This window comes from Doryrhamphus excisus, linkage group LG14 (genome assembly GCF_037039965.1).
Source record: "Doryrhamphus excisus strain RoL-2023G ecotype Guam linkage group LG14, RoL_Dexc_Guam_v1.1, whole genome shotgun sequence".
Classification (NCBI taxonomy): Eukaryota; Metazoa; Chordata; class Actinopteri; order Syngnathiformes; family Syngnathidae; genus Doryrhamphus; species Doryrhamphus excisus.
In genome coordinates, this window is record NC_136370.1 from 18,081,189 (window position 1) to 18,095,906 (window position 14,718).

At 38.7% G+C, this 14,718-nt stretch overlaps 1 protein-coding gene across 1 annotated transcript in view; it reads right to left on the reverse strand.

Annotated features, from left to right (window-relative positions):
* Positions 1-14,718, reverse strand: part of LOC131140425 (latent-transforming growth factor beta-binding protein 2-like) — a 165,186-nt gene that overhangs the window by 24,071 nt on the left and 126,397 nt on the right. The window contains exons 24-32 of the mRNA XM_078796315.1: positions 14,245-14,370; positions 12,641-12,766; positions 12,407-12,532; positions 11,950-12,078; positions 8,217-8,342; positions 7,696-7,815; positions 7,502-7,627; positions 5,979-6,101; positions 3,598-3,726 (exon numbers count right to left, since the gene is read on the reverse strand). Of these exons, the coding sequence (XP_078652441.1) occupies positions 3,598-3,726; positions 5,979-6,101; positions 7,502-7,627; positions 7,696-7,815; positions 8,217-8,342; positions 11,950-12,078; positions 12,407-12,532; positions 12,641-12,766; positions 14,245-14,370 (1,131 nt within the window). The remainder of the gene's footprint in view (positions 1-3,597; positions 3,727-5,978; positions 6,102-7,501; positions 7,628-7,695; positions 7,816-8,216; positions 8,343-11,949; positions 12,079-12,406; positions 12,533-12,640; positions 12,767-14,244; positions 14,371-14,718) is intronic.

Sequence of the window (14,718 nt, forward strand, 5' to 3'; positions counted from 1 at the left end):
AAAAAAAAACGTAAGCCTCACAGCAAGACCAGAGTTCAATTCCACTCTCGGTCATCTCTGTGTGGAGTTTGCGTGGGTTTTCTCCGGGTACTCCGGTTTCCTCCCACATTCCAAAAACATGCTAGGTTAATTAGCGACTCCAAATTGTCCATAGGTATGAATGTGAGTGTGAATGGTTGTTTGTCTATATGTGCCCTGTGATTGGCTGGCCACCAGCCTCTTGCCCAGAAGACAGCTGGGATAGGCTTCAGCACCCCTCGTGAGGATAAGCGGTAAAAAATGAATGAATTAATGAAAATGATACACGGTAGTGAGTGCTTAGAGTGCAGGCCTCGCAGCTAGGAGACCCGAGTTCAATTCCACCTTCGGCTATCTCTGTGTGGAGTTTGCATGTTCTCCCCGTGCATGCGTGGGTTTTCTCCGGTTTCCTCCCACATTCCAAAAAAACATGCTAGGTTAATTAGCGACTCCAAATTGTCCATAGGTATGAATGTGAGTGTGAATGGTTGTTTGTCTATATGTGCCCTGTGATTGGCTGGCCACCAGTGTAGGCGGGTGTACCCCGCCGAAGACAGCTGTGATAGGCTCCAGCATCCCTGCGAGACTCGGGAGGATAAGCGGTAGACAATGAATGAATGAGTGGTTAGCACACAGGATTCACAGCTAGGAGACCCGAGTTCAATTCCACCCTCGGCCATCTCTGTGTGGAGTTTCCGTGGGTTTTCTCCGGGTACTCCGGTTTCCTCCCACATTCCAAAAACATGCTAGGTTAATTAGCGACTCCAAATTGTCCATAGGTATGAATGTGAGTGTGAATGGTTGTTTGTCTATATGTGCCCTGTGATTGGCTGGCCACCTTCTCGTTGGGATAGGCTCCAGCACCCTCCATGACCCTCGTGAGGATAAGCGGTAGAAAATGAATGAATGAATGACATCTGAAGTGTATCATGTCCAGAATTTGGGCTAGTTATTGTTGCTAACGTTAGCGCATGCTATTACAAATGATGCATGTAACAATAGTGAATGCAAACTACCAGCTATTAACATTGACAGCTTCCATCTGTGTGCAAACAGCATCATTCCATTCGGATGCTCTCAGCCTGTTTTCCCCTTTTTGTCTGCCGTTGTCTAATGACTCTTTGGATCCTGTCTCAAGAAGAGATAAATTCTTTCATCTCTCAGAAAACTCATAAGCTGGTTTGTTGTTCTAAGATGAGAGCAACAAAGACGGATCCTCCGCTTGAGACTAAAACAAGCCATTGAAATCCGACAGTTGCGCAAGAAACCCAAATATCGCAAACCCCGAGTTGTCTTTGCCAGTAAACACACAAGAGTCAGTGGACTCTGGACGTCACGGAGACGTGTCTATTGTAGTTGGACAGCTTGGGGGCTCCAGATGGAGCAAACGCACAAACAAAGCTGGCTAAACTGGGTGAATTGGAACCAAGGCCAGCGGAGGTATGCAAGCCACCTAAGCTGACAATCCTGTCCCCGAATCAAAAGAATTGATCAGGTCTCACACCATGTCTTCGCCAGACACACTCCAGATTGTTGCGGGCTGCCACGTCCCTGATGCGCCTCAGTTTCACCTGGACTGGTGGCCAGCCAACCACAGGGCACATATAGACAAACAACCATTCACACTCACATTCATACCTATGGACAATTTGGAGTCGCTAATTAACCTAGCATGTTTTTGGAATGTGGGAGGAAACCGGAGTACTCAGAAAAAACCCACGCATGCACGGGGAGAACATGGAAACTCCACACAGAGATGGCCGACGGTGGGATTGAACTCGGGTTTCCTAGCTTTAAGGCTTGCGAGCTAACCACTTGTCCGCCGTGCAGCCCATATTTGCATATTAACAATAATTCATGGTTCCATTTATCACAGTGAGTCTTCCAGGTCCTGATGCAGCAAAACAGTCCCAGACCATCACACTACCACCACCATATTTTACTGTTGGAATAATGTTCATTCATTTTCTACCGCTTATCCTCACGAGGGTTGTCTTGGGGTGAGAGGCGGGGTACACCCTGGACAGCCAATCACAGGGCACATATAGACAAACAACCATTCACACTCACATTCATACCTATGGACAATTTGGAGTCGCTAATTAACCTAGCATGTTTTTTTGGAATGTGGGAGGAAACCGGAGTACCCGGAGAAAACCTACGCAAAACTTTACACGGAGATGGCCGTGGGTGGAATTGAACTCGGGTCTCCTAGCTGCGAGGCCTGCGCGCTAACCACACAACCACTGTGCCGCCTAAAACAAATCTATTTTTTAGTTTTTTTCTGTAAAATGGGAGATAATACACCATTAGAAAGCCATCTTTATCATTCACTAATAATTTTTTTAAATAAAATAAAATAAAATAAAATAATATAAAATAAAATAAAATAAAATAAAATAAAATAAAATAAAATAAAATTTTTATTTTGTAATTTAATTTTTTTTCAAGTTTTTCCATCAATTAACCTAGCATGTTTTTGGAATGTACCCGTAGAACATGCAAACTCCACACAGAGATGGCCGAGGGTGGATTTGAACTCGGGTCTCCTAGCTGCGAGGCCTACGCGCTAACCACACAACCACTGTGCCACCTAAAACAAATATATTTTTTAGTTTTTTGCTGTAAAATGGGAGATAATACACCATTAGAAAGCCATCTTTATCATTCACTAATAATTTTTTAAAATAAAATAAAATAAAATAAAATAAAATAAAATAAAATAAAATAAAATAAAATAAAATAAAATAAAATAAAATAAAATAAAATAAAACTAAACTAAACTAAATTAAATTAAATTAAATTAAATTAAATTAAATTAAATTTTTATTTTGTAATTTAATTTTTTTTCAAGTTTTTCCATCAAGTTTTTGAAATGTGTGAGGAAACCGGAGTACCCGTAGAACATGCAAACTCCACACAGAGATGGCCGAGGGTGGAATTGAATGGAATGTTGCAATATCATTCTGAATGTTCTGAACTCCTGTTTCCAGTCCAAGTCCAGTCCTGTTTGTTTGAATTGAAAGGAATAATGCTACCCAGACAGGTTTGTGTTGTTGTGTTGTTTCCTGTGCTATTATTTTTCTGACAAATACCACCACCACATGGTGGCGCTGTCATTAAACACCAAAAAATTTCTCACACAGGTCAACACCTAATGTAAACTTCACCGAATTGCCATGAAATTTGGTACACCAAATTGGACCGACATGCATGTGAGCAAAATTAGGGGGTACGATATGGGGTACTAGATGTGTAATTTACAGTCAATACACAATCAACCAGATATACATTACTTCCTATGATATGTGGCTGCTAACACACTACGACGTGTCCACCACCACAGTTAAGGTACCGTACCGCTATGGAGAACGCTGCCACAAAGTGGTTTAGTATTCCAGACCAAGTTTAGCCTGGAACCGACGGTAAAATTCCAAAGGTGGAACTCTCAGGACTCATGTAGGGGCTCTTTGGCTTTGGTGAAAAATGCTTAGAATTGGCCTGTCTTTCCTCAAATACAGTAAATTGTGCCCCCCCCCCCTCCTTATTCTTTTAACTACATGTGGTTTGACCACTAACCGCAGTCTGTGGCGTCTTCTCCCTCAAGGCCGGGCTGGCAGCCCATAAAGCAGCGGTAGGAGCCGATAGTGTTCTCGCAGCGCCAGGTACCACACACCGAGCTTCCGAACTCTTTGCACTCATTCAGGTCTGCAGAGAGAGGAAAGTGGTTGGTTAGAAAAGGGCATTAAAAAGGGGGCACGAATGCAACCACATGTGACCCCCCCCCCACCCCCACCCCCCAGTGTGGTGGCTGTGCAGCTGGAGTCGGTCGTCCAGGCAGGAAGCCTGTGGTGTAGCTGTCCTCCATGAACGCAGCAGGCAAGAGGAATGGCCAAAAACAATATTATCACAGCAATCAAAGAACTCGTGAAGGAGCTAAAGGGAGACGTTCCAGAGGGAGAAATGGCTCCTGCTCACAATGGGGTCATTCACGCTTCTCCTTAGGGGAAAGACACTTCCATGTCATCAAGGAATCCTTATGGAAGAATGGCTTGGACGCTTCACTCTGGCTTCAGAAATTTGTCCTGGTCAACTTTGGTATTGGACGTTGGATTATAAATGTAGCATGAGCTCAAATATCTAAAATATTTTTATACTAGTATTTTATACTATTATACTAGTATTTTTAATATTGAAAATGGAACCATTGATTGATTCATGGTTGCACGGAGGTCGAGTGGTTAGCGCGCAGGCCTCACAGCTAACAGACCCGGGTTCAATTCCACCTCCGGCCATCTCTGTGTGGAGTTTCATGTGGGTTTTCTCCGGGTACTCCGGTTTCCTATTTTTTTAATATTTTTTTTTATTGTTTTAATTTTTTTTAATGGTTTAATTTCATTTGAACATGCATCAGATTACAATTGAATGCATCCCATAATCAGTTCACAGTTCCACATGTCCAAAAGGAGTAGGAAGAAGCAAAGCTTATTAAATCCTACCCCTCCATCTGGTACTTTTACAATCAGTAACTGTTATATTTGTTCACTTCCTGCTTTCCTAATATAATTTGATTTTTTTATTTAATTTTTAAATTTTTTTTATTGTTTTAATTGTTTTTACTTTTTTATGGTTTTATTTCATTTGAACATGCATCAGATTACAATTGAATGCATCACATAATCAGTTTACAGTTCCATATGTCCAAAAGGAGTAGGAAGAAGCAAAGCTTATTAAATCCTACCCCTCCATCTGGTACTTTTACAATCAGTTACTGTTACATTTGTTCACTTCCTGCCTTTCTAATAAAATTTATTTTTTTTAATTACATTTTTTTAATAAAAAAAATATTTTTTGAATTTTTTCAATTTTTAAAAAAAAATTTTATGTTTTTTTTTTCATTTGAACATGCATCAGATTACAATTGAATGCATCCCATAATCAGTTCACAGTTCCACATGTCCAAAAGGAGTAGGAAGAAGCAAAGCTTATTAAATCCTACCCCTCCATCTGGTACTTTTACAATCAGTAACTGTTACATTTGTTCACTTCCTGCTTTCCTAATATAATTTGAATTTTTGTTATTTTATTTTTTTAATTAAAAAAAACGTTTTTGATTGTTTTAATTGTTTTTACTTTTTTATGGTTTTATTTCATTTGAACATGCATCAGATTACAATTGAATGCATCACATAATCAGTTCACAGTTCCACATGTCCAAAAGGAGTAGGAAGAAGCAAAGCTTATTAAATCCTACCCCTCCATCTGGTACTTTTACAATCATTCACTGTTATATTTGTTCACTTCCTGCTTTCCTAATATAATTTGTTTTTTTGTTTTTTTTAATTAAAAAAATGTTTTTAAATTGTTTTTATTTTTTTATGGTTTTATTTAATTTGAACATGCATCAGATTACAATTGAATGCATCCCATAATCAGTTCACAGTTCCACATGTCCAAAAGGAGTAGGAAGAAGCAAAGCTTATTAAATCCTACCCCTCCATCTGGTACTTTTACAATCAGTAACTGTTATATTTGTTCACTTCCTGCTTTTCTAATATAATCAAATTTTTTTAATTGAATTTTTTTAATAAAAAAAATTTTTTTTGAATTTTTTCATTTTATTTTTTTTTTAAAGGTTTTATTTCATTTGAACATGCATCAGTTTCCAATTGAGTGCATCACATAATCAGTTCCCAGTTCCACATGTCCAAAAGGAGTAACTGTTACATTTGTTCACTTCCTGCTTTCCATAATACAGTTGTTGTTTTTTTTTTAATAATGTACCTCGTACCAAAGTACGAGGTGATATGAGCATCCAGTGACAGTTTTGGCTGTTTGTTGAAGGTATCAACACAGCTGATTGGGTAGTCGAAACAGCACCTTGTTGGAAAAATGACTTATTTACTCCAAATAGAATATCATGTTATCTATGAATATAGTATTCAATGCAACAGTCTTACCTTCACAATCAGCAGTGTCCTCACTGTACTTGAAGCCGGCTTCACATAAGCATATGAAGGAGCCATCGGTATTGACGCACTGGCCCCGGACGCACACGTTCTCTTTACTGCACTCGTCAACATCTGAGTTAGAGAAATGAGGGTGGATGAAGGTTTGTAACAATCTGGCACACAATGAGTCCACATGGAGTATTATACAACATATTATCAACAAGTGGCTGTTTGAACATATGAAAGTATCCACCTCAGCCGCCGACTCGAAAACGTTATTAGATGCTACATGCCGGATTAGCATGTAGCATGTTAGCATGTCTTTATGCCGCACACCATGCACACTCACACAATTGACGAAGATCATTTCAATGGCACCCATTCATTTATCCACCTGTTTTCTATGCTGCCCACCGTCACTTGGGTCATGGGTATGCTGGAGCCTACCCCAGCTGTCTTTGGCCGCCAGCCAATTGCAGTCATTCATTCATTCATTTTCGACCGATTATCCTCACGAGTGTCACAGAGATGCTGGAGCCTATCCCATGCTGACTGGTGACCAAAGACAGCTGGGATAGGCTCCAGCATACCCATGACCCAAGTGACGGTGGGCAGCATAGAAAACAGATGGATAGATGAATGGGTGCCATTGAAATGATCTTCGTCAATTGTGTGAGTGTGCATGGTGTGCGGCACCAAGACGTGAAATAAGGCCATTAAACAGCACTGAGAGCTTATCTTCCGTGTCAATAATATAATATAATATAATATAATAATTATAATAATATGTAATATAATATATTATAATCATAATAATATGTAATATAATATATTATATTATAATCATAATAATATAAATATATATCCATCTGTTTTCTATGCTGCCCACCGTCACTTGGGTCATGGGTATGCTGGAGCCTATCCCAGCTGTCTTTGGTCACCAGCCAGCATGGGATAGGCTCCAGCATCTCTGTGACACTCGTGAGGATAAGCGGTCGAAAATGAATGAATGAATGACTGCAATTGGCTGGCGGCCAAAGACAGCTGGGGTAGGCTCCAGCATACCCATGACCCAAGTGACGGTGGGCAGCATAGAAAACAGATGGATAGATGAATGGGTGCCATTGAAATGATCTTCGTCAATTGTATGAGTGTGCATGGTGTGCGGCATCAAGACATGAAATAAGGCCATCAAACAGCACTGAGAGCTTATCTTCCGTGTCGAAATGAAAATAACGATTCTGAAATGTTTAGGTGGGTCCTTTGATGAGGAGATCGGGAAGACCTAGGTTCGATTCCAAATTGTCCATAGGTATGAATGTGAGTGTGAATAGTTGTTTGTCTATATGTGCCCTGTGATTGGCTGGCCACCAGTCCAGGGTGTACCCCGCCTCTCCCCCGAAGACAGCTGTTGAAAAGAGAAGCTTGTCGTCCATAACTGATGATGATGCTATGGTAATTCTGGTCATAAATTGGGCATACTACAAAGGGTTCCAATAATAAGGTCAATACTGTATTATCAATTACTGTACCTTGGCAGGCGGTCCGCCCATTTAGGGTGTCATACCCGTCGGGGCAGACGCACACGTAGGAGCCTTCACTATTCAGACATTCTCCTTCTCCACATATTCCCGCCACGCTCAAACACTCGTTGATATCTGTGACGAATACGTATAAATGTTGACTTTGTATGCCAGCGATAAGAAAGGAAGTTGACTTTTTATACCTCTGCAGGACGTCCCATCGATCAACTCCAGTCCGGCAGGGCAGGTGCAAGTATAGGATCCAATGGTGTTGGTGCACCGCCCCCCCACACATAGACTCGTGTCATCACATTCATTCGTATCTGCGTCGATACACAAACACGTCATGACGATGATTGTGTTTCACTTTGCCAAGTTTTATCTTTATGAAGTCCTTCCATTTATAATAGCGCTTTATTATGTACTGTTTGAAAATATTTGGAAAGTCATATTTTTTTCATCCCGGACAATTACTGGAAAAAAATGATGAATGACGGATGAAAGAAATGGTTTATCGAGCAGATTACAGTTTGGTGTCGGTATGCAGCCTTGTAGTCCAGATCCACTGGTCCCCCATGCTGCTTTTATTTAGATATTAATTTGTCATATTTAGCTTTATTTAGGCTTTCCTGATTGGCTGAGCAAAAACTAATGATTGCATGGGCCTGTGAGAGAGAGAGAGAGAGAGAGAGAGAGAGAGAGAGAGAGGGAGATGGAAACTCACCTTCACAGGAGAGACCATTGGGTGCCACAGTGAAGCCGGGGTCACAGGTCATGCAGGAGAAGGATCCCTCTGTGTTAGTGCAAACGCCCGTAGGACAAACACCTGGGGTCTGGCACTCGTTCATGTCTGGAAGACACAGGAAGAAACTTGGGTAAAGAATTAGATACCTGTGCAAATGCTGTATCTTTGTTGTCTTGTAATATTATTATTATTTTTTAAATATATTTTATTATATTATTATTATTATTATTATAATTATTATAATGCAATATGTTATATTATATATTATTATAAATATAATATTATTATTAATATTATATTGTATTATTATTATTATTATTGTTGTTGTGTGGTAATATTATGATAATTTTTAAAATATATTATATAAATATAAATATAAATATAAATATATTATATATTATATATTATATATTATATATTATATATTATATATTATATATTATATATTATATATTATATATTATATATTATATATTATATATTATATATTATATATTATATATTATATATTATATATATTTATATTATTATTATTATAATTATAATATAATATATTATATTACATATTATTATAATTATTATATTATATTATATTATTTTTATTTTTATTGTTTTTAAACATATTTGTATTATTATAATTAATATTATCATAATTCTTATAATATATTATATTATATATTATTCTAATTATAATAATTGTATTTGTATTATATTACATTACAATAATAATAATAATAATAATAATAATAATAATAATAATAATAATAATAATAATAATAATTAGGTTACCATCAGGTTGGTAGACACCCACATCCTCATTAAGGTCGCGGGGGTGCTGAAGCCTATCCCAGCTGTCTTTGGGTGAGAGGCGGGGTACACCCTGGACTGGTGGCCAGCCAATCACAGGGCACATTAAGTCAAACAACCATTCACACTCACATTCATATCTATGGACAATTTGGAGTCGCTAATTAACCTAGCATGTTTTTGGAATGTGGGAGGAAACCGGAGAACCCGGATGGGGAGAACATTCAAACTCCGAGGAGAACATGGCCGAGGGTGGAATTGAACTCGGGTCTCCTAGCTGTGAGGCCTGGGCGCTAACCACTCGACCACCGTGCAGCCCTAAAGAAATAATGAGCTGAGTAAATAATGATTTAAGCAGATGCAGGCCACAATAAAATAAGATGATTAGAGACAAACATTACAGTACCCAATACCATGTGATGACAGGATTTATGGCATCAACGAAATAAAAGGTCCACTTTGCCCAACGCGGGAATGTTAGTTTTGCAATGACCTCATGAGAATGAGAAAACCGGATGATGATTTAATTCAAATATGACCTCAGTTATTCACGTATTCTGCACTGCGTGTGTTTTTATGGAAGTGGGGGGATCAAGCCCGAGAGGAAGATCCCCCACCGACGTGTGTCTTTGCGCTGGGAAAAAAAGTTTTTACAAAACAACCCCAGGTCCAAGCGTGGGCCTCTGACAGGATTTAAATAATATCATGGAAAATGTTAAAGCTTCAATTTGAAGTCAAGTCAACCACAGCGCATCCTTCCTCGCTAAGCTAACAATGTGGAACTCCGGCTGTTCACCCAAAGGCAAGACCAAGCAATCATTTAACCGCATTATTTCCCCCCCACCCTTCCTGAAAATACAATCTGTACTCAGGCGTGGAATTTTTAGTGATGGCATAAGACGGATCCCAGTGATCCCAGTTTGTGTATTCCGAAATGATACGCCACCTGTAATCGCTGTTTCCGAGTCTGTGATCATTTTGTCTTCTTACTTTTCCGCCTGTTTTAACAAAGCACTGTCTGTGTGGTGGAGTTAGGACTATGTACTGTCCTGTATGGGAAGCACTCAGGCATCGTTATAATATGTACCTAATATAATAATAATAATAATAATAAGAAGAAGAATATAATAAGAATAATAATATTACAAGTATAATAATATATATTATAATAATATATAATATAATATGTTATATTATAATATGTTATATTATAATAATTAAAATAATAATAATATTATTATTAATAATATAATAATAATAATATATTTTAAAATAATAATAATATTACTAGACAACAACAACAATAATTCTAATAATATATAATATAATATATTATATTATAATATTATAATATTAATAATAATATGATAATAAAAATATATTGAAAAAATAATAATATTACCAGACAATAATAATAATAATAATAATAATAATAATAATAATAATAATAATAATAATAATAATAATAATTATATATAATAAGAATAATAATATTACAAGTATAATAATATATATTATAATAATATATAATATAATATATTATATTATAATAATGAAAATAATAATATTAATAATATTAATAATAATAATAATATTAATAATAATAATATAATAATAATAATATATTTTAAAATAATAATAATATTACTAGACAACAACAACAATAATTCTAATAATATATAATATAATATATTATATTATAATATTATAATATTAATAATAATATGATAATAAAAATATATTGAAAAAATAATAATATTACCAGACAATAATAATAATAATAATAATAATAATAATAATAATAATAATAATAATAATAATAATAATAATAATAATTATATATAATAAGAATAATAATATTACAAGTATAATAATATATATTATAATAATATATAATATAATATATTATATTATAATAATGAAAATAATAATATTAATAATATTAATAATAATAATAATATTAATAATAATAATATAATAATAATAATATATTTTAAAATAATAATAATATTACTAGACAACAACAACAATAATTCTAATAATATAATATATTATATTATAATATTATAATATTAATAATAACCTCAGTTAATCCCGATCCCCAGTCAAGGTTATTCTACAATATTTCAGCATTCTGGCTGCACGGTGGATGAGTGGGTAGCACCCATGCCTCACAGCTAGGAGATCCGAGTTCAATTCCATCCTCGGCCATCTCTGTGTGGAGTTTGCATGCGTGGGTTTTTTCCGGGTATTCCGGTTTCCTCCCACATTCCAAAAACATGCTAGGTTAATTAGCGACTCCAAATTGTCCATAGGTATGAATGTGAGTGTGAATGGTTGTTTGTCTATATGTGCCCTGTGATTGGCTGGCCACCAGTCCAGGGTGTACCCCGCCTCTTGCCCAAAGACTGCTGGGATAGGCTCTACACCCCCCCGCGACCCTCTTGAGTATAAGTGGTAGAAAATGAATGAATGAATAAATTTTCTAGAGGAGTGGTTAGCCCGCAGACCTCACAGCTAGGAGACCCGGGTTCAATTCCACCCTCAGCCACACTCGGCATGCGTGGGTTTTCTCCGGGGACTTCCTCCCACATTCCAAAAACATGCTAGGTTAATTAGCGACTCCAAATTGTCCATAGGTATGAATGTGAGTGTGAATGGTTGTTTGACTATATGTGCCCTGTGATTGGCTGGCCACCAGTCCAGGGTGGGACAGCTGGGGTAGGCTCCAGCACCCTTGCGACCCTTGTGAGGATAAGCGGTAGAAAATGAATGAATGAATGGTACTCCTCTTGTATATTTCATAGCTACCCTTTGAGTGTTAAGTCGCAGTGTGATGATTTTAGCCGACACCGTGAGTCGAGGTTATTCGAGTTAGTCGAGGTTAGTCGAGTGGTTATTTTACCCTCGCAGCCGTAACCGTCCTCGGTCACTTGCATGCCGGCCCCACAGCTCCTGCAGGTATAAGATCCCAGGGTGTTTGAACACAGCTGGCCGGGGCACACGTCGCTAGCTGCCAAGCATTCATCCACATCTGGAGACAAATATACAAACACATAATAACGCAGGCTGCCATCTCTGATGAAATTACCGAAATGAAAAGTCAGTGAAGCAAAAAAAAAAAAAAAAACGCCAACACTTGAATGTTTGTAGTTGAGTTATCAGCAGCGTGGTTGACATCATGCGCTATTTAGAGACCGGTGTGTCATTGTTTTGTTTGGAGTTAAATAATCGGTGCTAGAGTTAGTGACGTTAATCAGCCAGCTGTGATGTGACGTCTGAGAAATGAAACGCGGGCTAACCCATTGTAAACAAACATGTGCGTGCAAATAAACAAACATCGGAACAGCCAAAAGTCTCACCATCACACCGCCGTCCATCCGAGGAGATTCTGAAACCGGGCTGACAGCTGACACATGTGAAGGAACCCTCTGTGTTTGTACATGTTCCCCGGGGGCATGTCGTGGGCAGCGTACATTCGTCAACGTCTGGCACGAAATATCAGCACAGGATATTAGATCTTGGCAGCCATTAAAATCATCTAATTGACTGTGAGAGTTTGATAAGACGCAGGAAGCAATGCATGGTTTGCTGACCTTCACAGAGTTCTCCGTCATATGACACCCTGTACCCTGTGGGGCAGTTCTCACAGGTGTAGGAACCCTCGGAGTTTAGACATATTCCATTGGCGCATGTTGACAGGGACTGGCACTCGTCAATATCTGGGTGGAACGCAAATCAATGTGAAAGGACCTGACAATGGAATTCATTCATTCATTCATTTTCTACCGCTTATCCTCACGAGGGTCGCAGGGGGGTGCTGGAGCACCATGGGAAATCATTCATCGACTCACGGTGTCAGCTTAGAAAGACAGCTAAAATCATCACACTGCGACTTAAAACTCAAAGGGTAGTTACAAAATATACAAGAGGAGTACTATTCATTCATTCATTTTCTACCGCTTATCCTGACAAGGGTCGCAAAGGTGCTGGAGCCTATCCCAGCTGTCTTCTTGGGGCGAGAGGCGGGGTACACTCTGGACTGGTGGCCAGCCAATCACAGGGCACATATAGACAAACAACCATTCACACTCACATTCATACTTATGGACAATTTGGAGTCGCTAATTAACCTAGCATGTTTTTTTTGGAATGTGGGAGGAAACCGGACTACCCGGAAAAAACCCACGAAATTTCCACACAAAATGGCCGAGGGTGGAATTGAACTTGTGTCTCTTAGCTGTGAGGCCTGCGCGCTAACCACTTTTTTACACCGTGCATCCATGAATCAATCATTCATTCATTCATTTTCTACTGCTTATCGTCCCGAGTGTCGCAGGGAGTGCTGGAGCCTATCCCAGTTGTCTTCGGGCGAGAGGCGGGGTACACCCTGGACTGGTGGCCAGCCAATCACAGGGCACATATAGACAAACAACCATTCACACTCACATTTGAAGTCGCTAATTAACCTAGCATGTTTTTGGAATGTGGGAGGGAACCGGAGTACATGCAAACTCCACACAGAGATAGCAGAGGGTGGAATCGAACTCGGCTCTCCTAGCTGTAAGGCTTGTGAGCTAACCACTCGTCCGCCGTGCAGCCCATATTTCCATATTAACAATAATTCATGGTTCCATTTATCACAGTGAGTCTTCCAGGTCCTGATGCAGCAAAACATTCCCAGACCATCACACTACCACCACCATATTTTACTGTTGGAATAATGTTCATTCATTTTCTACCGCTTATCCTCACGAGGGTCGTCACCGGCTGTTTTCGAATGAGAGGCGGGGTACACCCTGGACTGGTGGCCAGCCAATCACAGGGCACATATAGACAAACAACCATTCACACTCACATTCATACCTATGGACAATTTGGAGTCGCTAATTAACCTAGCATGTTTTTGGAATGTGGGAGGAAACCGGAGTACACGGAGAAAACCCACGCATACACGGGGAGAATATGCAAATTCCACACAGAGATGGTCGAAGGTGGAATTGAACCCTGGTCTCTTAGATGTGAGGTCTGTGCGCTAACCACTCGACCTTTTTTTGGTTTTATTTTGTTGAAATAGAGTTTCCTAACAAAGTCAAAAACCCTTAATGCAATAAACAAATGTCACGTGATTGTTTTTACGTATTAAAATATAAAACGGGCTATGAATGAGGAGCACCTCGAGGGTTTGAACATGCCGTACCTTCACACCTCCGTCGATCCTGAGACACCCTGTAGCCGGCCTTGCATCTGGTGCAGGTGTACGACCCCGCCGTGTTGGCGCACACGCCGCCGAGACACCAGTCACTCTGAACGCACTCGTCCACATCTGGAGACGCACAAGCATCCGGTTTAGCAGGAATAAAACAACAACATCAATAATGCATTCCAGTGTCTGGCAGCCATAACACATCTGTCCGTGTCATAAAGTTCACCATTAAAAACAAAAAACAAAGGGGGCGTCGCCGAAGCGGAGCACGCTGAAAGGAACAAACGTCTACCTACATGAGCATCGGACTAAAGGTGTGGAAAATAATCAATATTTTTTTTTAATTAAATAAAACTAAAAATGTCAAAATAATCAAAATTAATCGATACGCATGCGCACGATGCGACTCGCATCGGCTCTTTCACTGGATGTGGATGCAGTTGACGGGTGAAATCGAGATTCATTGAG